A 26,326-nucleotide genomic window follows, 5' to 3' on the forward strand; every position below is an offset into this window, starting at 1 on the left:
AAAATTAAACATGTAAGAAGAGCCAGGGAAGTCAATGAAAAGAACAACAATGGAGGATGGCTAGCTCTGCCAGAGAAGAAAACACACTATAAAACTTCACTAATCAAAACAGAGTGGTCTTGACATATGAACAGACAAGCGTACCAATGGAGTCAAACAGAAAATTCAGAAATTGGTGCAAAATATATGGAAACTTAGTATGTGATAAAACTTTAACAAGTTACACTGGAACAACTAGACAGTCATCCAAGGAAAAAAAAAGGATAAAATTGCATCCAAACCTCACATGATACAGGAAAAATAAACTCTAAATGAATTAGGTATCTAAATGTCAAGTATGAAATTACACACTCTTAAAGAAAACATGTATGAATTCCTTTATGACCTGGAGAAGGGAAAGCCTTTCTAACTATGATTCAAAAATGAGAAGCAATAGAAGAAAAGATTGATCATTTTGGCCATATAAAATGTAATTTATTTTTTTTTCTTGCATAGGGAAAAAAATGCCACAAGCAAACACAAATAGCAAACTGGGAGAAAATATTTGTAATACATATCTAGAATATAGTTAGACTTATCCTAACATACAAAAGGTTCATAAAAAATTTTTAAAAGATCAAAATCTCATTGGAAAAACAAGCAAACAACAAACAAGACAGTTAACCAAAAAAGAAAGGCAAACACCTCCCATTCAAAATTCTCAACTCCATTTATTATAAAAGAAATTTAAATTAAATCTACAACTAACATAACATCCAGATTGGTAAAAATCTCAGATATGACAAACACTAGTAAAAGCCGTGGAGGAACAGGCACACTCTTAAAATGTTGTTAGAGGTGCAGAGTAGTACAAATCCTATGGGGTAGAGTTTAGCAACATTTAACAAAGTTTATAAACATTATATATTTCGACCCAGTAATATCACTTATAGCAATCTACCCTAAAGACATAACCTCTACAAATGCAAAACCATATATGTGTAAGGTTATCTATCATGGCATTATCTGTACTATGATTCTGACACAGTACATTGTGAACTATGTAAATATTTCAAATATTTAAAATTAAATATAAGTCAGAAATAAATACTGTAATGAAATGATATGTTTGGGATTTGATTCAATATAAAAATGAACAAATAGGAGACTATGTTCCAAACAAAAGAACAAGAAACCAATCTTAATGAAATGGAGATGAATGATTTACCTGATAGAGTTCAAAATAACAGTCGTAAAGATGCTCATCAAAATCAAAAGAGCAATGCATGAACAAAGTAAGCATTTCAACAAAGAGACAAAAATATTAAAAAGTACCAAGCATTACACTGTCACAGCATTGAAGAATTCAACAACAGAACTGAATTCAATAGAGCAATTCAATAGCAGATTAGAAAAATAGGAAGCAGGAAGACAAGTTCAATAGAAGGGCTGAAGGAAAGTTGAAGAAATCTCAAGAAGGCAGAGAAATGAGACAATGAAACAGAAAACAGGGGAGGAAAGAAAAGAATATTAGAGAATTGGTCCAAGAGGCTGAACATCTGAATACAAAGAGAACCAAAAAAGAAAACAAAGAAAAACAAAGGGGAAGAAATCAAATACGTCTAGAAAAGTTCCTAGAACTACAGGGTTGGGTTTCCAGGCTGAAAGAGTCCATCAGGTGCACAGAACATGGATGAAAACAGATCCATCCCAAACCAAGACACACTGTACTGCAATTTTATTCAAAGCATTAAGAATCAGAATGGAATCAGACATCTCATCATCGCAGAAGCCAGAAGACAATAGAACAATGCCTCCAAAACTCGGAGAGACAATTTCCATCCCCACCCAAACTACCATTTAAACACGAGAGCCAAATGTACACATGCAGACATCCAAGGTTTCAACATTTACCTCTTGTGAATACTTCCTCTGGAAACCAGGGGAGAGTTTCTTCACTCAAATTAGGATACACTCCGAAAAAGAACAACAACATGAGACTCATAGCACAGGGGATCCAACACAAGAGGGAAAAGGAGAATAAGTCATCATCAAAATAGCAGATCTAGATCATAGCCACTCAAAGGCTCTAACAGTTACTTCATCAAGAAGATGAACTGTTAAGAATGTCTTATTAAAAATATCTTGTTTGAATAGATTAAGAGATTGACATAACTGAGTGAGAGTCTAGTTGGTAATCAGTGCTAAATGTATAGGACACTAAGCAAATAAAACAAGAAGGCTGCTATTAATACTAGAGAAAACGAAAGGCTACACACAAATTGAAAAGTAATCATAGTACACGATATGGCTTAGTTGTCAATAGTTTTTGCCTCATTAAAATATGCAAACACAATATCCATCCAATTAAAATCACAATACATATTGGAAGGATGGAGGGACAAGAAGTGTGCATGTGTTGGTGGTACACAGTACGTGTAAGAGGCAGATGAGTGACGCATCTCCAGGGAACACCAAGAGTTGCGTACAACCACCTGAAGCTAGGAGAGTGGAATGAGACAGTTTCTCTTCCGAGGCTCCAGGAGGACCCAACCCTGCTGACACCTTGATTTCAGACTTCTAGGCTCCAGAACTGTGAGAGAATCAACTGCTATTTGTTTTAAGCCACCTAGTCTGTGGTATTTTGTCACAACTGCTCTAGCAAAAATCACCGACCTTAAAGAATCGGACTTGCCATCCCTGCCACCAGGCATTCAAAATCTTCTGAATTTTGTGGTGACTCCACATGTGGCCTGAACATGTGGTGACTCCAATTTATTTTAGAGCAATCTCTTAATAGTAGCTGACACCACAACATGCAAAAGGGCAAAGAACTACCTGTGATACAAAGTTTAAAAAGTGAGGGACACTTTAACAATGGCAAAAACTGTACTCAAATTGCTAAATCTTGCTGCCCTGACGGTAGAAAAATATCCAAACCAAAACCAGGCTGACCTTAAGGGCCTAGGATACACGAAACAATATTTTCCTTTCTATTATGGTTTCCTCAGAAAGGTTAGTATTTATCCAATACTATCCAAGATTCCCACTTTTTAATGCTTTATCAGAATTTTTCTCTTTTACAATATGCTTTCTGCTGAAGTGGCCTTTTTAAAACAGTGAAAGAACTGTGGGTGATTTTATTCTGGGTGCCAACTGGAAATAATGCACTGCAGAATTTATTCCACTTGGCCCTGGAAACCTGAAATGTAATCATTAATCACAGACTTGCACTGTTTCCTAATGAAAAAAAGATGCTTCCTGATGTATTTTAGGAACAAGTTCTCTAAGCACTAGAATTATGGAATAAAGAGGCCACCTCAAAGAGCGAAGCAGTCCCCTCGCTGGAGATATTCAAGAACAGGAATATAGAGAAGGGATTCTCGGAGAAGGAATCATGCGTTTATCAGAATGTTAGGCAGAGATCACAAGCTATTAACAGATTGTGGAATTAATATAATGGGTTATGATCAGCACATTTTTAGTGGAATTTAACAGCATGGAATAGAATAGAAAGTAGCAGAGTGCAAAGCATGACCTGAATGCAAGGGCTGATTTGTGCAGTTTCTACTCATATATTTCATATGTAGAGTTAAAATTATGTGTATATTGGGTTGTTATGTAAACTTCGTTTCTTACTGTGGGTCACAGTCAAAAAAGGCTTGAAAGCCACTGTCTTAGAGGGTAAATGTGACACCAAACAAGTAGGCAGAGAGGACCCAGTCCCAGAGCCTGCTTCTGTGCGTGGAGCTCGGCTGAGACCTGGGGTGCCCAGAGCACTTTCCATCTAGCAGAGGGTCTGGAGCCAGATATCAGGGGAAATCCATTGTGAGATCATCAGGAAGGAATCCAGACCCCCAGAGAAATTCAGCACGTTCAAAGAGGGCAGGATATGGTGTATGACGGAGGCAGATGTAAATCACCAAGTGGGTCTACACAGCCGATTCACGAATGAAAAATAATTTATCATTGTAGAAAGACAAGAACATATTTCCCATCCCCCAAAACACTGTTTAGCTTTGAAGCCATTTATTTTCAAGAGAGACAATGAAGTAATGCTTGTGAACAGCACCTTGTACCAATGATGTTTATTTTACTTCATGTCGTGGGGACACACTTTTAAAGAGTACCTCTTAAAAAGTAATTTGGCAATAAAGTGGAAAAAGTCAGTTTAGAATTATTCTTTGTGAGTCATTAAAAAAATTGGAGGATGTACTATGCTATAAAACAGAATTAATGAATAAATTTAGATTAAATTATGAGCCAAATTTGTAAGCTATCCTCAACATGCCATGGGCATTAAACACTTCCCAAAGTTTTAGATCTAAATTATCTGTAATATTGAGAATAAAAGTTGATCCTACCCTAAAGGCTGAATGTAATCACATCTTCTCTAACCAAATGACAGGCTATGGTAGAAAAGCAAAGAGCAAAAGATTCAAACTGGCTTCAGTAATACCTTAAAACTTTTCCCATGTCAATAGGTTCTCCAAAGTTGATAAGATAGTAAACTCCATATGGTTTTTCAACATTATCGCCAAAAGGTTAGTGAAAGAAGATATTAAAGTTAATATAAAACATTAGCAATATGTGTGGATTTAGTCTTATCTCTCCCTTTCCTTCGATTTTTTTCTTGGAATAGTGAATTCATTGTAAATGAATCACAGAAATGAACTAAAAATTGCTCATTAAATTGTTACAAGCCCAAATCGCCATCCATGTCTCATCAAAAATCTTTTTTTCTATCTTTATTTTTAATTTTAGGAGAAACAGCACGATTCATTCAAGCTAATGCTTTCCTCCTGGAGCACTGCCTGCACGATGTTCCACTTTGGCTTCACATCCAGAAAGTGATTTGAGGACACCCACGTGGCTGTAATGTTCAATTAGCACCCTATCTTCTCATTCTCGTTCTCATTCATTGATTTATTGTGGTAAGCCTATTTTAATTAAATCTGACCTTCTTTGAACTTTTCTTCCACTTCTTCCTATCATCAACAGAAATTATTTATGTTATATTTGAAAGCATGTTTTATATTGAATAAAGTCTCTTTTTTTTCCCTCTGGTGACAACATTTTTTTTTTTAAGTCACAATACACTATAGGCAAACAGGAGGTAGCTAAAAATAATGCTTGAGAGATGGGAACTCAACATCTCCAACTGGGTACACAGGCACTTCAAATTCAGGAGATTCAAAACCAGACCCTTTAATAGTATTCCCCAACAGTTCCAAGTGTTCGATCTCACTGAAAGGTCCCACCATCATCTCAGCAACCCACAGAGAAAGTTCTTTGTCCTCTTTGTCCTCAAATGTAATCGTCAAGTCTTATACCTGCTAATTCTTAAAACCTTCTGGAACCCATCATTTCTTTACATTCTCAGAGCCCCTATTCCAGGCTCTCATCTGGATAAACACAGAAGGCCTAACTGGTCTTCCTGGTTTGACCTCTGCAATCTCCTCTCCACATGTGATCAGAGATTCTCCTAAAATACACATCTGTCACATGGAGAAACCAGCAGCCACTTTATGTCTCCTGAGGAGAGAACAGCCACCACCTATGCTTGTGTCAAAGTGATCAAAACAGAGTTGGATCTGGCCTCGGCATCCAGCTGTCGGTTTGTAGGAAATACCAAGGGTGGAGGAACTCACTGAGCTGCATCCAGAGCCTGCAATCAGCAACATCCAGACGGTGGGAAGCTGAGCAGGTCAAAGGGCCCAGGTTCTTCCATCGATAAAGTGTAACAAAAATAAAGGGATGGAGGGGAAACTGCAGATAAAAGACTTAAAAGATATTTAAAAAATGAGCAAGACTAAACTTGTGCCTAGGGATGCACACTTGAGTGAACTATAAAGAAACACAGGGACATGACTGATGACCCTAGAAGTCAGGGAAATCTTTGTGGAAACAGAGGGAGCTGTGATTTGGATGTGGCCCACGAAGGGCTTCCTGGGGTGGCTGGCAAAGTTCTATTTCTGGATCTGTGCTCTGGTTACCAGGGCATTTGCTTTAAAATATTTTACTAAGCCACACATTTGTTCATATGATGTTCTACTTTTATTTTACAATGAAAAAGTTAAACACACACACACACACACACAAATCTGACACTGTTGCCCTGTTAAGACCCTTCAATGGCTTCCCAGTGCTCGGAAGAAAAGTCCAAGGTCCTTCACCTGGTGGGCGAGGCCTTGCAGCACGTGGTTCTCTACTCAAAGCCTCGATGCTTGCTAGTCTCCTTCCTATGTTGCATTTTCAGTTCCTCAAAAGCATTCTGCTTCCTTATGTCACGGCCTCTGAACATCAGTTACTTCGCTCGGAACAATCAAATAACGTTCTCTTGTCTCTTCACTTGGCTGATTCTTGTTTGTCCTTTAGGCCCCAAAAGAAAAGCATTCCCGATGCTCCAGTGTTGGGCAAAGTACTCCTCTGTCTTCCCATACACATCGCATTTTCTTAATCACTTCATTTATCATCTGCATTAATACTATCAATTCACATTTTCCATAGGTCAACAACTCTAGGCAAGATGTATAACTTGCCCTCAAATTTTTATTTCCCAATATCTAACACAATGCCTAGAACAGAAGTACGCAATAAACTTACATAAAAGGATTGCGTGCATACATTTATTTATAAATGAAAATTGCCTTTATTGGCATGAGTGTATAAGAACACAAAATAAAAGCAAAGTAACAGTTAAAGATAACAGCTAACACCGTATACCAGTTACTGTTTCATTAACTCATTTTATCCTCTAAGTATACTATGAGGTAAGTATTATATTATCACCAATTAATTTACAAATGAGGAAACTGAGTCACTGAGAAGCCAAGTAACATGCTCCAGGTCATACAGCTCACAAATGCGATGAGAACACAAGCAGTCTGGCTCCCTAGTCCTTGATCTTAATTCCAATAAAGCATCACCTCCCTCTGCCTAACGTCACTACCATTCATTTCAAAGACTGAAGCAAGTGGCCTTAAATAATGGATAAAAACAAAATTCTATTGGGTCTATCTGATAGGGAGCAGTCATGGACATTGCACACAAGTTAAGATGATGGACACCGAAATTCAAGGGATTACAGAGGAGAGAATCCCGGGTGCAGAAGGTGCGCTTCAAAGAGCAGGTGATCTGAGATTCTCCGGTGAACTACGCACAGATATGTCAAATCCTGACCTATTTCCTACCAGCTTCCAAAGGGGCCAAAGGTCTACTACCTGTGTGATTACAGGCTGACAACAGGCAGGTCTTCAGAGTGAAAGTGAGGTCAGGCAAATATGAGCATCCAAGTGCACAAGGCACCAAATCAGAGTCAAAGTTGATACAGATCTGGGGCTTCCACTCCTGGTAAGCTTAGTCCACCAGTCAACATAAGGTAGTTCACTCATTAGTATAACTTATGAGTGTCTTCGTGGCCGGCATATTTGCCTCTCAGGACACAAAAGTAAAACATGATGCTGCTGCTACTGTCAGTAGGCTTATGTACCAGTGGGGGAGGCAAACAAATAAGCCAAGAATCACAGTGCAGGCACAACATCCTGTCAGAGCTTTGTGTGGGTTCCCTGGCACATCAGAATCACACTGGCCGGGGTAGGGATAGAAGCTGGAGTCCAGAGGGTTTCTACAAAGAAGTTTCTTTGGGTTGCATCTTGAAGACACACACTCCTGATCAGAGAACCAGGTAAGTAACCCTATTACTACTGCAAACCAACGAGTCACATGACAAATAATACATATGAAACTGAGAGGAATGAGGGGCTAGAGAAAATGTTATGGAAGAAGGAGAAGTTAAACAGGATCCTGAAGACTGGGTAGAGTTGAAGGGAAAGGGGAAGGGAAAGGGGTGGATGAGTCTGGGATCCCTGCAGGCAGAAAGCTCAGCTCAGGGCTGGTCTGTAAACTTATCACCACCCAGACTCAGCGCAGAGTTGAAAATGCCAGTATACACGGCCCAAGTGGACCACTGGGGATGCACATCTAGTAGGCCTGCTGGTGAAAAGCTTAAAACACTAAAATCACAGCATTCTAGGAAATAAAAAGACTTCAAGAATCCATAAGCTCTGGATGGAGCATGTTTTACAGGGATAATGACAGGATGATTTTTTCGTTAACCACCTAAGCTATTTCTTCTTGAACAGCTCACCCATGTCCCGCAATGACACCACCACCAACAGCAAAATGCATTCATAGAGTAGCGAGAGTGAAGCACTGAATAAAGGGGCGGGAGGAGAAAAACGGTTGGAGGTAAGGAGTGGGCTGGTGTGAAAGCCGCAGAACAGTGAACGTATAAGAATTAACAGATATGGCCAAGAGGCCCTAAAAATTATACTAATAAATATATACCAAGGCATCTGCCAAGGGAATCTATGAGCCCTTGTAATGATAACAGAGAAAGAGCTTTGAAATTCATCTGTCCACACAGCTGGTGATATCAACAAAGTGAGACAAAGTGGAGAGAAGAAAAGTCACATAAAAAAGTGAACTACCTTTCCTCTCCCACAAGCCCACTCTCTTCTATATCCTTCTCTCATCTGGGCTTCACAGTGCGGCCATTCGTCCAAGACAAAAACCAAGTCCCATGCGTCACACCTCCCTTCCGGTCACTATTTAAATTTTAGTGTGCCTCAGAGCCACGCGGGGGACTTGCTAAACCAGCGGCATCTTTGGTCTACTCCAAGTGATTGGGATTCACTGAGTCTGGGTCAGGCCCAGGGATCTTTCTTTCTAAGAACACCTACATGATTCTGATGAAGGATCCATACTTTGAGAAACAATGTCTGATATCCAGTCCGCCTCTGTATGGATTCTGTTGTAAATGTCTCTTACATTCACTCCTTCTGCCCACTCTGTCTTAATTGCGGTCTTCACTTCCTCCCTAGACTAATACCATAAGTTCCTACCTAGTTCCCCTCCTCTTGATTCCTCTCCTCCAAGCCATCCACACAGAAAACTTGTAAACCACAGGCTTACGTGGGACAAGCAATGATCTGGCCCCTGACTATGGCTGCTCCCGCTGTCCTAAGCCAGCACACTGAACTCGAGAGGAAAAGGAAGGACTGATGAGAGAGGCTGTGTTAAGTGTGCCTAAAACATGCTCCCTTGATGGTGACGGCAGGAGATGAAGAAAAGCCTTCTGACGGTAACTAAGGTAAAAAGAACCACCAACTTTATAAGGGACACACGGACATACTCATGTCGTTACTGTTCTCCAGTAGTTACAAATATCCACACAGCATTAGGAAGAACTTAATGTCGGCAAGCCCCTACATCTTGAGTGGTTTTAGAACTGAATTTGTATTTCACTTGATAAAGGCAACTTTTAACCAATGATTGTAAAGCATCATTGAAATGTAATATGGATATATATACAGCACTTGCCAAGCAAGATTTTCCCTGAAAATACAGGGCAAAGAAGGCACAAAATTTAAACATGATGCTTGGCAAGTTTTTAATGTTAGAAAACTGTAAGAGCCAGATTGTAAAGACTGTGCGGAATTTAATACATTCCTGTATCTGTATATATGGGGTGAGAGGCACTGACGTAGAACCCCATCAGAAAAGGGATGAAGATTCCTCTGGCCTTAAGCACAGCTCCCTCAGGCAACTCTGAAAGACCATGATATATTTTTCAGTAAAAAGGCAGCAAATGACACTAAAAGAGCAGGAGGTAGGGGAGAGCATCACTCATCATGGAGACAGTTGAGGGTTGTACCAATACTGAATGTTAAAGTCAAACAACAAACAGATCCCACAAAAAACTAACTTTGGATTTCTTTTCAATTCTATATGATTCAAGGTGTTATAAAATATCTCAAATTTGTTGTTTGAAAGCAGCATTATTAAAACTACCTCATCCTCACTTGCATTTGAAATAGATGGAGAAGAGTGTGCTTGTTGTGTATTGAAAAGCCACAATCTGAGATGCTCAGCTAATTCGTGCCTCTGACAACCTCTCCCCAAGCATTGCTTCACTCATACCCTCCTGCCACAGGTCACCTGACCCCATCCTTGCCTGATGTCTTCATTTGGAATGATGCTGGCAACAACCTGCCTATTGAATGGCGTTTAAGAAGGGAATTCCCAAAGGTCAGGTTCCTAACACATGAGTTTCTGTAAATTTTAAAGAACCTGATCATCATAAAAAGCCCTGTCGTCATCAGTTTTAGCCTTCTATTTCCAAAGATCTGAAGCAGGGTAAAAGCAGTCATTTTCTTTAGTTCACAGAATGAAAGGAACAGAGAGAAAAAGAGGGGCAGAAAGAGGAGTAGGGGAAAGGGCCGAAGGAAAGGAAAGTATGAATGAGAAAAAGCCAGGGGAATTGGGGGCTGGGTTTTCTGAGAGCCAGCATTTGTTTGCCTGAGTTCTCTGGGTTTGTTTCCTTGACTCCATCGACTCCAGGTGTGCTCTGGGCCACACTTCCCAGTCTTCGCCATTGTAACGTCACGAGAGGAAAACTTGATCTTTTTACTCACAGTGCTGTGGCTCCACATATTGGAGCCCAGCTATATCCTTCCCTCTTTGATTCCCAGCCTTAACGTGCAATTTAGTGAAGTAAAAAGCGTCCGAAACAGCTGGAGGGAACGACATTTGGAGCCCAGCAGGCCATGCTGAGGAAGACGGGCACACTCTTCGTTTTGGAATGTACAGGAAGGAAACACTGGTTCATCTCTATATGCCAGAGGCTTTCCTTTCTCCCTTTTTTTCTCTTTATTATTTTATGATATTTTATTTTGCTAATACACCCTCAGATGTCACTCTCCAGAAGTTTGTGATTCACAGGCAAGGATTTAATACACAGTCTGTTGCGAATAAAATTATAATTACTTCTCTGTTCAAAAGTTCAGCTTTCTTTGTTTCCCTCACCAGTTCTAAATTCCTGCAGCTGACTGGCACCAATGCAAGAGTGAAGTAATTCCTTTCCTCTGTGATTTATTTTCTGATGATAAGTAAGCAAAAATACTATAAAGAAAGGGGGAAAGAATAATGCAAAACAAATACTTCTCAAAAACACAACTCCAGACTGACATAGTAGGTAAAATGGAATACTCTGTATCAAGAAAATTAAGAATAAAGCTGCCTATTTCTGTGTAATAAAAATAAACTTTTTAGTAAAACTATGTGTCAGGCACATAATGCTAAAAGCTTTACATGCATTATCTCAAGTAATCCTTGGAATAACCATGCTTAATGTGGGAAGAATCATCTACATTTTATAGATGAAGAAACTGAGGTTTACAGAGGTTTAAAAACCTGCCAAAGGACACATGGCTAATAAAAGAGCAGAATCAACACACAAGTACAGTTCTGCCTCGAAGGACTCTATGCTAGGCCCCTTCCTTTCCCAGGCTTTACAATGTTCAGACAAAAAAGCTGTGAAAGGTCCGTTGCTCAGAAATGCACACAGGATAACTATCTTCCATCAACAGAGCTTGGACAACAAATCCTTCCTGTTACAATCCTATCTTAAATCTTTGTTCAACGCATTCATCCCTCCACAGTAAGTGAAACAGGAGCAACTTACCTGTATCTTTCTCACATGACTCAGGGTGTGAAATGTTTTCCAATAATCATTTGAGTTATTTGTTCTGCTTGTTTTTAGCTACAGAAGATCACTGTAAGAACTGGCAGAGCAGCTCACATAACACATCCGTCATGAGCCTGGCTGAGATACACAGTGTATTGGAAAGCTGCCTGATAGATTTGCAGTCAACTCATTTCTCTACATATGCAAAATTCTCCTGAAGGACTAAGCTAGACTAGGGGGAAAAAAGTGGTCTGGGGCTAAACCATATGCCCATCCTCTCCACCTCCACCCTGGTTTTAGTGAACTTCACCTTGGAGATCCTCCACTGAGGGATGCTAGAGCATTCATTCACCGGACGGAAATCTAACTGATACTGTGCCAAGTGCTGGGGGATACATGCATGAGCAAAACAGTCCTGCCCTCAGTCTAGTCGAGTATTAAAAAACCAGCACTGAGCAATTCACCACACATGCACGGGAAGGATGTTCATGAAACTACTGGGAAGGTTCTTCATGAAAATTCCTGGAGAAACTTCTTTCTGACCTGTGGGTCAAAAGCAGTATTTCTACAGACTAACTGATCTGTTTTTAATCCCATGGACATTCTATACTTCAAAACTAACTGAGCTTGCTTTCTGTGCTATTAAGAAACCTCAGGGCCCACCTGTGGCCCCCTCATGGGCTACAGCATGCATTTCAGCAACTGCCTCACTGCTAGTCCAGCTGACGTCCCTGATCTTTTTCTTTCCTCCTTTTCTTCCCACCTACTTCTCATTTAAATATTGCATTTTGTTTCCTTAATCTTTTGGTAGAAAGGTATAGTGGAAAAAAGTATAAATAAGTAAATAAAAACATACATACGTATGAAAATTTTAGGAAAGTAGAGCAGTACGTGCTGACTCCAAAAACTCCAAAAATTGATTTTTTGGAAATCTGTGTTAAATTTCTACTAAGAATTGTTTTTATTATTTTCCCACCTTGAAGTTTAAGTTCTTGAGGAAAAGAAACTGATGGGGAATATTTAGTTATTTGGAATCCAAAAGTGTTCCTTTTTTAAACATATAAGGACTGAATGCAGAAAGCAACTGTTTATAAATGAGAATACCCCCTTTTGCAAGCTGACATACACCGAATTTGCTCTAGTGACTAGGTGATATTATATAATAAGTGAACTGCCTTTAAGAGTAATAAAATGCATTTTCTATTGTTACCAGCTCTAGATTTATGATCTCAGCTCATTAAGCTTTCTTAAAGCTACTGTATAGTTAAGTTCCAACCAAGCTGTTATATAACACAGAGCCAACTGTAACCCAAATCCTACTTCTCATTTGGAAGATGAGATCTTCTGGGGAAATAAAGCTTACCTCAAAGGTCAAAGACATTATTGGTGATGCTGAAAATAATTTACCATTATAAAAATACACAGGTTAAAATAGTATCTTTTGAAATTTGATTTTCAGAACTAAGTTAAGAACAATTAAATTACCCTGTTACTTCTACTGTTATGAAGAACGTATGGCATTAACAGAAGGCAGAAGAACAAACGGGAGAGAGCTTCTGAGAGAGGATGTGCTCACCTCTGCAAAAGCAGATATGGAGGTATGTAGGTATGTCTCATGTGGTGCCTGAGTCTGGGTACTCAGTGACGCACAGAGTTATAATTTTAAGAGAAGAGAGTTTTGCATGTTGTTATTTTTTAATTACCACTATCACCATTATCAATCTGTCAGATTCCCTTTCTACTTTGTAATACTTTAGGTCAGATGTATATACACGATCAGTATATAATTGGCTAATATCTTCCATTTAACTTTTCTTTTCCAGTGGCCACAGATTTTTAAATAAGTGAATCTGTAAGTGTGACCTCTTAGCTCTTTATTTTCTTTTTAACACCAGACAAAAGACACATTATTGTTACTTTCCTCTAAGCTGTCTTGATTGGTGTTACCATCAAAGTCTTACATGCTAAGAAAAAGGGCTCAGGAGAGCATCGCTGAAAGTTTTAATGGAACAAAGTCAAAAGGAAAATGTCATGAGTTAAACAGATGTTCTAGTTTTGAGAGCAATTTGAACAAAGATAAGTAAAATCTCTAAATAAATCCCAAATACTATTTCCTTACAGCCTACATATACCAAATTACAAACCAAACAGAGTCTAAGTACTAAGCAAACTACCAGTGATGATAATTATCATTATTCTTATTTATTGAAAGCTTGTTATGTGACAGGAACTGTGCTAAGGACTTTACATTATCTCATTTAATCCTCAAACATTCAAGTAACTCATGAATAAAAACTAATGAACCCCTTATTAGGTGAACCTTCCACTTAATTCTGAGCAGAGAATATAGTCCTAGCTTAGTGTTCAAATACCCAATATCTGCAGCCCTTACTCTAGGTGCAAATTTTAAACTTACTGGGCTAGGTGCAAATTTTAAACTTACTGGGCTATTTTTTTTAATCACTGAATCCCCAGCACTTAGCACAGTGCACGACACACAACAGATGCTCACTAAATGTTAATTCAACAAGTGAATGAACACAGTTTAGTCACTGGTTTTCAAGAGTAGAAAGGATCCTCACAGAATATGGTAAAAGTATTAGGTTTGATGAAGCCATTGTAGGAAGCTTTTTAAAAAATTCCATAATATTAATTATTGATCTCTTTGATAAATCAGAGTCAATCTTTTATTTTCCACTGAAACCAAATGCAGGTGACCGATATCCTAGGACAATGACAACACTCACAATGCACTTCTCTGAGCAAAGTGGGGACATATGGTTTAGTTGATTTAAATAGGGATAGTTGAACTATAAAAACATTTAGCAGTATTTTAAGTTGTCAAAAAGTGATTGATTATATTCAACTACAATTTAATAAAAGTTTAAGAGTCTAGGGGTTGGGTGTGGTAGCTCTTAAAAAGTTAAAGTTTCCATAAAATCACTTAAAGGTGCAACCTAGTAATATTACTTGCAAAGATAAAATGTTCCAGTAGCTAGGATCACTTCTAGAACTAGAAACCAGATATAAAGGTAAATTCTCAATTTCTGACCTTCAGCTTCTAGGAGGTTGAGAGAAAGAAGCCAACTGTTCAGCTCTATTAAATCACAAACTGGCTTTTGGGTTACTGGATAATGACACAGTTATACCTATTTTTATCAGGAATGCCATGAACAAAGTACTAGTCTGCTAGTAAATTTCTACACATGTCTGAACTTGTAGAAACTATATGAAAATGATCATTTTAAAGTTATTTATTTTCCTCCTTTTATCAAAGAAGTCTAGTCCTCTCTAATGACAGCATTCATTCAAGCCGGTATTTATATGCCTGAAATATTTTTTGTGTATATATGTATTTTTTATTGACGTATAGTCAGTTTACAATGCTGTGTCAATTTCTGATGTACATACAGCATAATGCTTCAGTCATACACAAGCATACATATACTCGTTTTCATATTCTTTTTCACCATAAGTTACTACAAGATATTGAATATGAACTTGTTGTTTATCTGTTTTATATATATTAGTTAGTTACCTGCAAATCTCTAACTCCTAATTTATCCCTTCCCACCCTCCTCCGCCCCTGGTAACCATAAGTTTGTTTTCTATGTATGTGAGTCTATTTCTCTTTTGTAAATAAGTTCATTTGTCTTTTTTTTTTAGCTGAATGTTTCATATTATAATAAAATTGCACTGGTCTTGCATAATTCTCTTACTGTGATGGTATTTGTACTAAAAAAAATCTCCATTAAAAAGTGGCACTTCACAGCTACTTTTTCATGAAATAGATGGCTTTCTGGAACGTTTTCATCAGTATCTTAATCTGTCAAACTTCACTTATCTATCTAAAACAAAAAGGACTTTAACAGTACCCTCTTAGTAGGGTAGAGGATAGCTCAAGTGGTAGAGCATGTGTTTAGCATGCATGAGGTCCTAGGTTCAATCCCCAGTACTTCCATTAAAAATAAATAAGCCTAATTACCTACCTTCCCCCCCCCAAAATCCTAAAAGTATCCTCATAGACAACAAAGGTTTTTTCCTAAATAAATATGGTTGCCATTTTTAATTAGTTGCACATTGTCAGGTGAGTAACTGTAATGTTTGATAGTAGAAACTTATAGCTCAAATATCAAATTTTCATACAATTTTTATTTTCTTTCTTGGTGTCAGGAAGAGAATGAGGTCAGTCAAAATCAGAAACTACTGCACACATGACTCAGCTTTGAAACAAACCAAACAAAAAGGTTCTTTTCAACCTAAAATATTGTAAGCTTCAAAATGATTACACATACCTAATAATAAACCTTAAAAATATTAGCTCTGATATGGATTTAATGCCAACTCTTTCATAATCTTTTCATTAAGAAATTCTAAAAAATTCTTCAAACTGAATATGCAAACAGTATTCTTTACCATACTGGCAGAAATTTAGGAAGAATTAAATTTATTTACTATATAGGCAGAATTCAGGAAGCTTGTAAGCTACCATTCTTCACCCCTATGGTATGGGAGAGGTAATTCATCACAGCATTAAATGTATTCACTGATTTTTCTAAGCATTTAAAAATGAGCTCTCTCTAAACCTACAAGCCTATGTAATTTTAAAAGGATATTTCATATAATTTGTAATTTTTTAGTGTAACTGGACCATGATTGTAAATTAAAACACAGGTTAAGTAAGAATACCCACAGAATCCCTTGTTTAATTAATTCATCCCATACTTTTGGAAGCAGGTAGACACATTAATTATAAACAAAATAAATTTAAGCTAATCAAGAAGAGACAGGAAATGTGTCCTCAAATCTGAACTTCTGGAAGTAAATTATTACATAATTAGAATTCTTCACATAATTATACCACAACATTGGTTTTCCTGCAGGTTTGGGCAATTTGCTGATTATTGGATAAGATCTTGTTTATAAATTGCCAGTTAATCCTATCACATTACTTTTAGCTCCTAATTGTCCTCAAATGCAAATAAATCTTAATCGAAATCTCTTGCTGACAAAAGGTGTTAGCCGTTCGGGAGTCAATCAGAACCTAAGGCCAGATGATGGTAATGCACGCCTGTTAAACAAGGGGGAAAGAAATCTCAACAGTCATGATACTATTTACTCAAATTATTTTTTTCTTTGGTTAGGTTGTATCTAAATATTTTCCTTCTAACTTTAAACATAGAAGTTACTAGGTCTTTTGAAACTAGGGACCATTCATAAGCCATTGACAGCACAAATAACATCCCCTTCACTCACATACACACACACAAATTATGTGAAAATTTGGCCTCTGAGATTTCATCTGACTATGAATTCATTTCTTTAAATTTCAGAGTTAATACAGTAAGAAGAAAAAGACAAAAATCTACCAACTAGGCTGAGCTGCCATCCTCTCCATGTAGTCTTTGGCCATATCTCGGGCTTCAATGTTCTCAGGATACAGCACACAGAACATTGCCAAGGCACCCAAGTTGTTGCCGTAAATTTCGTTCCAGCGGGCACTGTACTCCTTGGGATCCCAGGGAGGGAGGTACTCCAAAGGGCTGGAGAGCATGGTGTGCACGGCCTCGGTGAGCCGGGCGGCAATGTGCTCGTGCGAGCTAGCGGCCCTGAGCTGGAGCTCGGCCACCTCTGCCCTGGAGAAGTACAGCATTGGGTGGTCGTCATAGTTGGCATTGGTGAAGGGAATCATGACTTCTGGGTTCTCGTCAGTGATGTAGGCGGACACAAAGCAAAACAAATATATGAAAAACACACTGGGAGCCCCCCGTGTGTGAGTCCTCATCGTGGCATCAGATCTCCAAATTTCCAAGGCAGCCAAACCATCTTCGAAAGATCCTACAGGAGGGAAAAAAGAAGAGGATGTGTCAACCAGGGAACAATGGTGAAGTAGGAAACATGATAGGTAGCTTGCTTACTATGAAAATTAAGCTTATGAATTTAGATTTTTTAAAAATACAACAAAAATTGGAAAATCAGAAGAAACTTACTAAAATTTAATCATTTAATTAACTAATTAATCACACATGATACATCAGATGTATTCACTGTGGAAAACAGAACTTTGGACTTGGGAAAACAGTATAATATTTGCTCCAGTAGGGAAGAAAACTCTCCTTGGCATTCTTCTCACATTTTATCACACAAAAAAAGTTTCAATTTTATAGTATTTTTGGACATTAATATGAAAACCACAATAACCAAAAGTTAGTGGTGAATGCCATCTGGGAATCTAAATGGACATTAGGAAAAAAAGTAGGAAAAGCCTGTCTTTTTTAACACAGCTTCCTTCACTCTAATTTCTCCCCTCTTTTTGACATTCCCCATTCTGAACCAAGGATTAGGATCAATACATTTATAAGAATGTGAGCAGACAAAATATTATGAGTAAGGCTAAATATCCTCTTTGTGTCAGCAGAAGGTGGGGACTACGAAGACAAAAGCAGGGTAAACATCTGCTAAGCCCATGAGCTCCCTGGGCTGACATCAGCAGGCGTGCAGGGCAAGATCAGACGCGGGGCTGCTGGGACTAGAAACTGACATGCCTTCATTCAGAAAATAAAATTCCAGAATTAAAAGGCTGAAAGAACATGTGTGCATTTTCCCGTTATTATCTGAAACTACTGTCTACTTTTTCATTTCACATATGGGATTTGTGTCATTCAGTAAGCCAGACATTTAAACTAAGCTCACATATTTTCTTAACTACTTAATTTTCTTGAAAATCCCTTTTTTTTTTCTAGTGGCAGCTTTGCTCACAGGTTAAAAGAACGTCGTTCAAAGTAAGAACATTTAAAAAAGAAAGAAAGAAAACCCTCAGCCTAGTCTATGTCCCACATCTGGGATAAAGCAGGCATAAAATCCCCCAGAGGAAAGTCAGGGAATTCTTAAAATTCTTCAGAGGGGAAAGGTTATAGAAAGCAGACCAGAAAAAGACAGTTTTATGTAAATAATGAACAGTAGTTTTCAATTATTAAAGGGAGAAAACGATGGAGAAAAATCAACCTCCCCAGCTGAACACAAACTATTTTTCCAAGGAAAATCTGCTTCATCACATTCAGAAGAAAGAAAACTAAGCACTTAACACACTTTGGAGATCAATCCACATTCTCAACTTGGTATATGTCCAAAAGAAAGGCCACATGGCATCCCTTGTGGATGCTGCCATAAATTCTAGTACTCTTCATAGTTTTGAATGTGCTTTAGACAATATATACATAGAACTCAGTGGCAGTGGTTTTGTGAAGCCATTTTCGATTTACTTCAAGAGTAGACCTTGTGATGAATAAAAAAATTAATATAGTCATGCTAAATAAAATATATAAAATAGAAATAACTCTTGGACTCTACCCGTATTATGTCTAGCACCCAAAGCTTCAAGGCGGCTGGCTGGATCCTTCAAGGTCAGAGATCTGGCCAAAAGCAATAGTCTTCTGTGGTTATGTCTGAGGTGGGGTGTGGTCTCTGGCAACGAAGAGACATGGCTGGGTCTGAAGTAATGCTCAGTACCCACCACCCCCACCCCAGGGTTTATTTTTTGCTCTTTTCAGAGAACAAGTGTGCTAATTTAAAAAAGAAAAAAGAGAAGAGGAAAGGAAAAAGCCTATATATATTAAGTCCCCAAAAGTCTAAGATTGGATGCAGCCATCAGTGCAGTTAGCACTGTGGGGGTTTTAGGCACTCAGAGTGAGAATAGCTTGACGTTTCTCCTCTAATTGACCCCTACATGCATAGAGTTGAAGATCTCTCGACTACTGGTTTCTGAATGTGTGGCTCAAGTTCTAGGTGGGTAAGAGGATGGCCTGCGTTATGGAGGGATGGGTTAGAAGCTTTGTAAAGACTAGAATCTCCACCTCAGATTCTGTACACGCATTCCCTAAAAGGGGCTAAGGCTGTTGGGCTTTCTTCTCTTTCTCCTGCCTTATGCAGATGACTCCCGTACCCAGGTGTGGAGCCACTGAGACGGTCAGAGCTGCTCCAGAGACCCTCACAATGCAGGACTCATGCTATGATCCCAACCACTTCTGCCACATTGCTTCCAGTTACATAGGACGTACCTGAGTGTATTTAAACAAGAAGAGTTGCTCCCGAAGCACAGCCCTCATTAAGATGTTGTTTTGGGAATGATGCCATCTCAATATGCCAGCTGTTACTGAAGGTTCCCTAGTTATTGCTTCAAATTCATGTGAGGGTGTTAGGGCAGCAAGGCTGTGAGTTACCACACACTTAAAACATTCTTGTTAGAATACATGTGGGCCAAGGAAGAATCCACAGAAATTCTGCTGAACTACAAAGATTTACGAAGACTGCCTGAGGAGAAAAGGCCGTGGCACTCATGGCGGCACACACTGTGTGCTGCATTCCTCATGGCATGCACTCAAAGTGCTACTGCTATACCAGCTACTAAGGCCTTTGCTGCTCTCCCCAAAGAGTTAACATCTCCTGTACCTGGCCGATACCTGTATCACACGGGACTGTTTCAGCTGTTCATGCCGCACCTCACAGAAGAGGGACCATAGCCTCCTCTCTGCATCGCAGGGATTAGCAGTGTGCGCCTAACAGATAAAAGGCAGCTCACTGGATAGTGGGCTTAGGCACTGATACAGTGGATCTCATCACCAAAATGAGCAAGGAGAAACTTTATTCCCCCTTATTTGAAGCCAAAGCAAGTTTAGAATTTTTGAGAAAAAGTTTCTGCCAGGAAAATAATGGAGAAGAACACTCACAAGGCCTAGAAACTTCTGTAGCCTAAAAGATACTCAGTAGTTTTTCAAAGGAAGGAAGGAAGGACGGAAACTTAACTAAAGTCTAACCCAAACTTGTTTTAGGCTGATAACCCAAAGGGAGACCTAACTCCCATCTACCATCTTAAATCTGTCTAGAAAATCCCACCAGAGAGCCCAGGCTTTGGGTTTCCCCTTAAGCGTCTACCTTCGGCATTCTGTGCGCCCGCCTCCCCAGCTCTGCAAAAAGAGCTAAAATTAGGTGAAAGGAGCTTTTCTCAATTTTAAGTGGGCCACAGTTCGGTAGCTTTTACGCTAATTTTATATACTTATTTCAATGTACATTAGAAAACACTGTAACTAGACCATGAACTCTGAGATTCGACAAATATATAAAGTTCCTATTTAAAATACATTTAAGTTTAAAAGTAAGTTAAAAAGAAAAGTAAATGGATAAGGCAAAAATTGTTGAAGGTGGTGTCTGAACGATTAAGTTTGGAAGATGCTGAAAATGCTGAGTGAAACAACGGCCATTATAGGCTCAAGAATTTACCAAAATGACAAACCCTGACTCCCTCACTGTCCCCACCACAAAACACACGACACACACACACACACACACACACACACACACACACACACACCCTCCCTTGGACAAATAAGCCTGTACTTTCAGATATCTGTGGGTGATCTCTCAAGCCACTCTCCCTCTGGTTCACTGTGCTGCAAACACAGCAGACAGAGCACTGCCAGCGCCCTTAAATCTTTAAGCTGCACTTGGCCCAATTCAACAGCATGGCACTTTCCGTACGGCAAAACCATGAGCTCCCCTCAGCAGCTGCCGAATAGTACGCAGCTTACCCACAATTCAGTTCTCAGGATGTTACTGAATGGCCCTATTAAGCCTCATTTCCCCTAAAAGCCTTACTTTTCTCTTCTCCTCCACTAACTTTCCTAATCCAGTTTTCCTTCCCATTCTTTTGTCTTACTCTACACAGCTTAGAGAGCAAAATGGTCCTAAATGTTGATCTAATCAATAAATACAGTTTATTCTTGATTAATTCAGATAGCAATTTGATCATTTCTCTGCCTGTATGCCCTAACATGTATCTGAGGTAGCCTATTTGGCATTATGCTTAAGCCAAGCCAAATAATGTAAAATGGATTTAACAAGATGCCCAAATTCTAATTATCTTAAGTAGGTCCTCACAAAGCAAGAATAAGCCCAGAGTTGTTCTGGTTCCAACAATCCATTGCAGCTATTATGACTGCTGACACAGAGAAATTTTGTGTGAAATGCCCTTCACGTATTTGATCTTTTCCCCTTACAATAACAACGTGGCAAAACACTATTAAGAGTTACTCTCACAATATCTTAGCATAAGCTTCAGAGGCAGAACTAGAATCTGAACCTCCTAAATCCTAAATCAAGGTCCTCTCCTTTAACCAAAATTTTAACATTCAACAACATTAAGGGTTCCATTTTTGCCATTCTTACACAAAGAAAGCATAGAAAGAGTATGCTGAGAAGGAAAAGAATGGAAACCTATACTAGTACATCAAGTTTCAAAAGTGAAGTGGGTTTCCAAATAGTCTGGGACTATTTATAAATGAAACACACAGTAGTACAAAAGTCCTTTCAATCCTTCTGGCTTTAGAAATTTAGAATGTATGAGGATGGAAGTGAGAAATCACCCTATGTAAAGCAAACCATGTCCCAGACTAAGATGGATGAAAAACCATCTTACAACATGTGCCAAGTGTAAGGAGCACAGCATTATGACGAACATTATGGGTATGGAGCTGGGCAGACAGGAGTATAAGTCCCAGCACCGCTGTCTACTAGTTTTGATCAGTTGTCTTCTGCTCTCAGAGCCCCCATTCTCTCATCCATAAAATGGTCCCCACTTCAGGGGCAATTAAATATAATTAAGTATTATGTGAAGTACTTATTTTGCATACAACCTGACATGAAGTAAGAACTCAATAAATATTTGTTATTCTTAATAAAAAGGAAGAAGTTCCAGATATGCAAGATTATTAACCTACCCATAAAATATTTTATTTGAAAGAAACTAAATGTTATAAGTAAAAGAAAGAGAACCAGAGATGTCAACTGACTTGGGCAAGGTCATGCCATGTGTTAAGAGACTTAGTTGAAACTCGAACACAATGCTCCTGACTCTTGAACACATCACTCACAGTAAGCTCAACACTCACTGGAAAGGAAAGCATGTGACCCTTGAAATTTCCCAAGTATTTGTTGGGGGCTTTGCCCCCAAAGAAAAGGATAAAAATTGAATAAACTATTATCTGAGCTTGACTGCTTCCCAAGGCCAGTTATTCTTAGTGTACCAAAGGCGACTGCTTCTTACTGTATTCTTTCAAAAGAAAGGCCCAGTGATACAATAACGGCTGAAAAATACAATCTCTGGCTGGGAGCTGTTTCCTAGTAACGAGTTTATATTATGGAAGGGATCCATGAGTACTTAGATGACATGTGCGGTCATTGCCAGAGTTGGTGATTTAACCTCAGTCCAGGATCTGATCGTGGCGCAGTCAATGTCATCAGTATCTCAGCTGATCATCCTGGGGGACGCTACCTGATGTTAAAACTAAAACCCTTCTCCTCCCCAACATACATAAAACCAGAATATCAATGCATTCATTTATAAGAAATACAACCATCAGACAGATTGGGAAATATTTTCTGACTTCATCAGAAAAATATACAGGAAGTAAAATGATTATAGATATTTGCCGGGGGAACAAGGAATCACAACAAAGGCAGTGGGAAGGGCCCTGGGCTTGGAGCAACTCAATCAGTCAAGATCACCACCATAACTGCACTTGAAAGGAGGCTGTGATGTCAGTATGTCACAGATGCCCCTGGGATATCATTAAAAATGAAACTTTTGAATTGAATTTTAATGATATTTAGGAAAGAAGAGTAAAATGTATATCCCCCACAGCTCCTGCCACCACTCCTACCAAGCTCAGCCCAACAGCAGCTGTTCAGTTTTCCCAACCCAACAGACAGGCCCCGTAGGTAATTATATGATCAGCACAGTTACACCTCCCACACTGGAACTGAACGTGCCCTTCCCACGAAGGGTTAAAACAGTCAACCGACCAGACAACCAAATGCCCCTGACATCGTACCCTCTCCCCTGGAAAATGTGCAGACCCTGCAGAAGTTAGCAACCACAACTCCTCCTTATTCATGTTTCCGTGAAACCCAAGTTCCCTCCCTCTTTAGGTCTCCAATGAGGTTTCAGGCAAACTAATGGCCCGAAAGCACTAATATATCCAAGCAGAGCAACATATTTCCTGCTCTGATCTATTTTAGGATTTAACTCTCAAAGAAACCTATTTCCAAGTATTTGAAAAACATCTTGCTGTGGTCCCATACATACTATTTCACTGTTTCCACATATTTTAAGTAATGGAATATATATATATTTTAAGTTCTCCTTACTTTTCTATTTCAATTTCATTAAATGTATAATTAGGATAATTTTTTTAATGATTTTTCCTCAATATCAAAATAAAGCCTTATATGTCCTTGGTAAATTTTTGTAGTAAAATAAATCTAACATTCTGAAATATGTCAAATGCTAAGAAAACATATGGTTTTGGTACTATACAATCATTCCCTAAAATTACACTCCCTGATGTGTAAAGCCTGTGAACTCAGCCAAAAAAGAAAACTTTAAACCCAAGGGCTCTTAATCAAAATGAAAGTTCTTTTTACTGAGGGCTTATTGTTTCCTTATTTAAGGGTGAAATGAAATATATCTCCCCAAAAAGTCATTTCCAAACAAAAATCCACAATATGAAATTAAAACATATGGAACCCCCAAGAATTTACACACACTACTGAGGGAGTAATTATAACCCTGAACCCACACAGCAAAACCACAGTGTGTATAATAATGGTGTTCGCCACCTTCACACTCAATGTTGGAGAAACTTTGGGTTAGGTTTCTAAGTTAAGTGCAGCTCTGTGCAAAGAACATTTCTACACTGTCCCAGGAAAGTTTTTGTAAAGATACCACATTTTATCACAATTTAATCTGAAGCTCACTTTTCGTACACCAACAATAAATGTATAACTTCCATATATGAGAAGAGTAATTAATCTAAATTATGCTTTAAATGGCCATAGATATTTTCTGATGTCAAGTCTGAAGGCTCCATCTCCCATTCACCAGAGACTACTTGAATGAGTAATTTAGTGGCTATCAAACCAAACGCATAATTCAGTAGAAGAGTTCTGCCTGGTACTCATTACTACAAAACTAAACACCATTAAAAGCCAGCTTTTGAGAGAGTGGTTGTCTTACAGAATGCAGAGAGAAGCAAAATATGTACCATTTTCATGGAGGCAAAGAGAGCAGAATAGAGGTGAGGGGGTCTACAGAGTCACAGATGAAACTACTAGAATATTTAATTTTGCTTGCAAGAAGGCTCAAGGAGAAAATGAAATGGTTATACTTTCTAAGACAAGCTATAAGTTCATCTAATTCTAGTTCACTTAGCAGTGTAACAACTGGACATCTTCTGACTGGTACTTCTTTGTTACAAATTTAATTGATTTCTTAATGATGATGTTGAATGACAGTAGAGGAAAGTATTATCAGAATTTTTTATTTTGATATTATTTTCAGAATAATTTAATGTTGAGTGTAATTAAGTGGATTTTTTTTTTGTATTCTGAATCTTTTAAAAAAGTAGTAATTTATCTGTATTCAGTTTTCCACTGTATTGTTTCCCAGAATTGGAATATTAATTCCCTATCCATATTGGAGATAAGAATTTCTTGTAAAAATTAATCCATTCAGCTATGTATTAAGCAACTATTAAATCCAGGAACTGTACTAGGTATGAAGATACAAAAAAACAAGAAAAACTATGCTCTGCCCTAAATAACTATAGGATAAAAGTCTAAGAAACTGGTGTTTCTGAGGGCTTTTTTAAACTGCAGTACCTGTATTACTCCTTCTGCCAATAAAGATGAGTAGGAATTCTCCCTTAGTCCAAAGCAATTTATTTAAGTTTTTACTTAACTTACCGTACCTTGCCCCAAAAGACAATCTTGCTTTTCAAAATTTTTCTTAACAGTAAGTAATCAAAGATTTTCTGGAAGGGTCTGAAGATTTTCTGAAGGGGCTTTCTCAGCAACAACTTTAACCATGAAAACTCTCTTTTCTGGCATTACTGACTAAAAACATAAAGCATGAAAAGAAGATGAATAAATATAATGAAGTCAATAGCTAAATATAACCTCATACAGTTTCAAATAACAGTTCGGCTAAACCATGAAATGCCCATGAAAACTAAATTAAAATTCTTCTTCCTGCCATAGATTCAGGATGAGGAGGTTAAGAGGGCTGGCACTGGGGTCAGAGTGACTTTTTTCACCCCTGTATGACTCTGGACAAGCTAACTCTCCAACCCTACTCCCTTACTTAAAATAAAGATAAAGATGGTATTGTCTCACAGGCTAGTTGGGAGATTAAATGACATAACGCCTATAAGGTACTTTACACTTTCTGGTAAGTGTCCCCCCAAAATACTAATTCCCGTCATTCACCTCAGCACCCGATTAGTGGTCAAGGGCACAAGCAGGAGCCAGGCTTCCAGAGCCTGAATCCCAGCGCCACCACATCCTTAGCTTGGTTCCTGTTTCCTCCTCTGTAAAATGAATAATATTAACACCTTCCTCACAGGATTTCTGTGATCTTAAATTAGCTTCAAGCATGAAAAGGGTGCCTGGGATTTAGAAAAGAGTTCAACAAATGCTAGCAGTTGTCATCATCTTGTCAATGAGAAGACCAAGGTCAGTCCAGCTGAGAGGAAGTGCGCCACGACGCCAGGAAGAAGCGCTTCACAGACTATCACTCACAGGAGGTTATTTTTAAAATCGGTACAATGCATCGTGTGTTCGTAACCTTGCAGATTCTTCAAGAGACTAAAAATGCCAAATATTTTTACCAATATATAGTATTCGATGCCCAGAGGTTGGCCCTTCTCCCTGCTCAACTGCACGTTTATAATTTTAAGGGTGCGTATTTCAAGTAACAACACATCT

At 38.5% G+C, this 26,326-nt stretch overlaps 1 protein-coding gene across 8 annotated transcripts in view; it reads right to left on the bottom strand.

Annotated features, from left to right (window-relative positions):
* Positions 1 to 26,326, bottom strand: part of DSE (dermatan sulfate epimerase) — a 120,376-nt gene that overhangs the window by 19,330 nt on the left and 74,720 nt on the right. For 6 of the 8 annotated variants that reach the window (XM_064486753.1, XM_064486754.1, XM_031456198.2 and 3 more), the window contains one exon: positions 16,879 to 17,347. In XM_064486753.1, the coding sequence (XP_064342823.1) occupies positions 16,879 to 17,294 (416 nt within the window). In that variant the 5' untranslated portion in view covers positions 17,295 to 17,347. Of the gene's footprint in view, positions 1 to 16,878; positions 17,348 to 25,311; positions 25,401 to 26,326 lie in introns of those variants that run through there. The other 2 variants (XM_064486755.1, XM_031456200.2) reach the window with 2 other exon arrangements.

The sequence above is a fragment of the Camelus dromedarius genome, chromosome 6 (assembly GCF_036321535.1).
Source record: "Camelus dromedarius isolate mCamDro1 chromosome 6, mCamDro1.pat, whole genome shotgun sequence".
Classification (NCBI taxonomy): Eukaryota; Metazoa; Chordata; class Mammalia; order Artiodactyla; family Camelidae; genus Camelus; species Camelus dromedarius.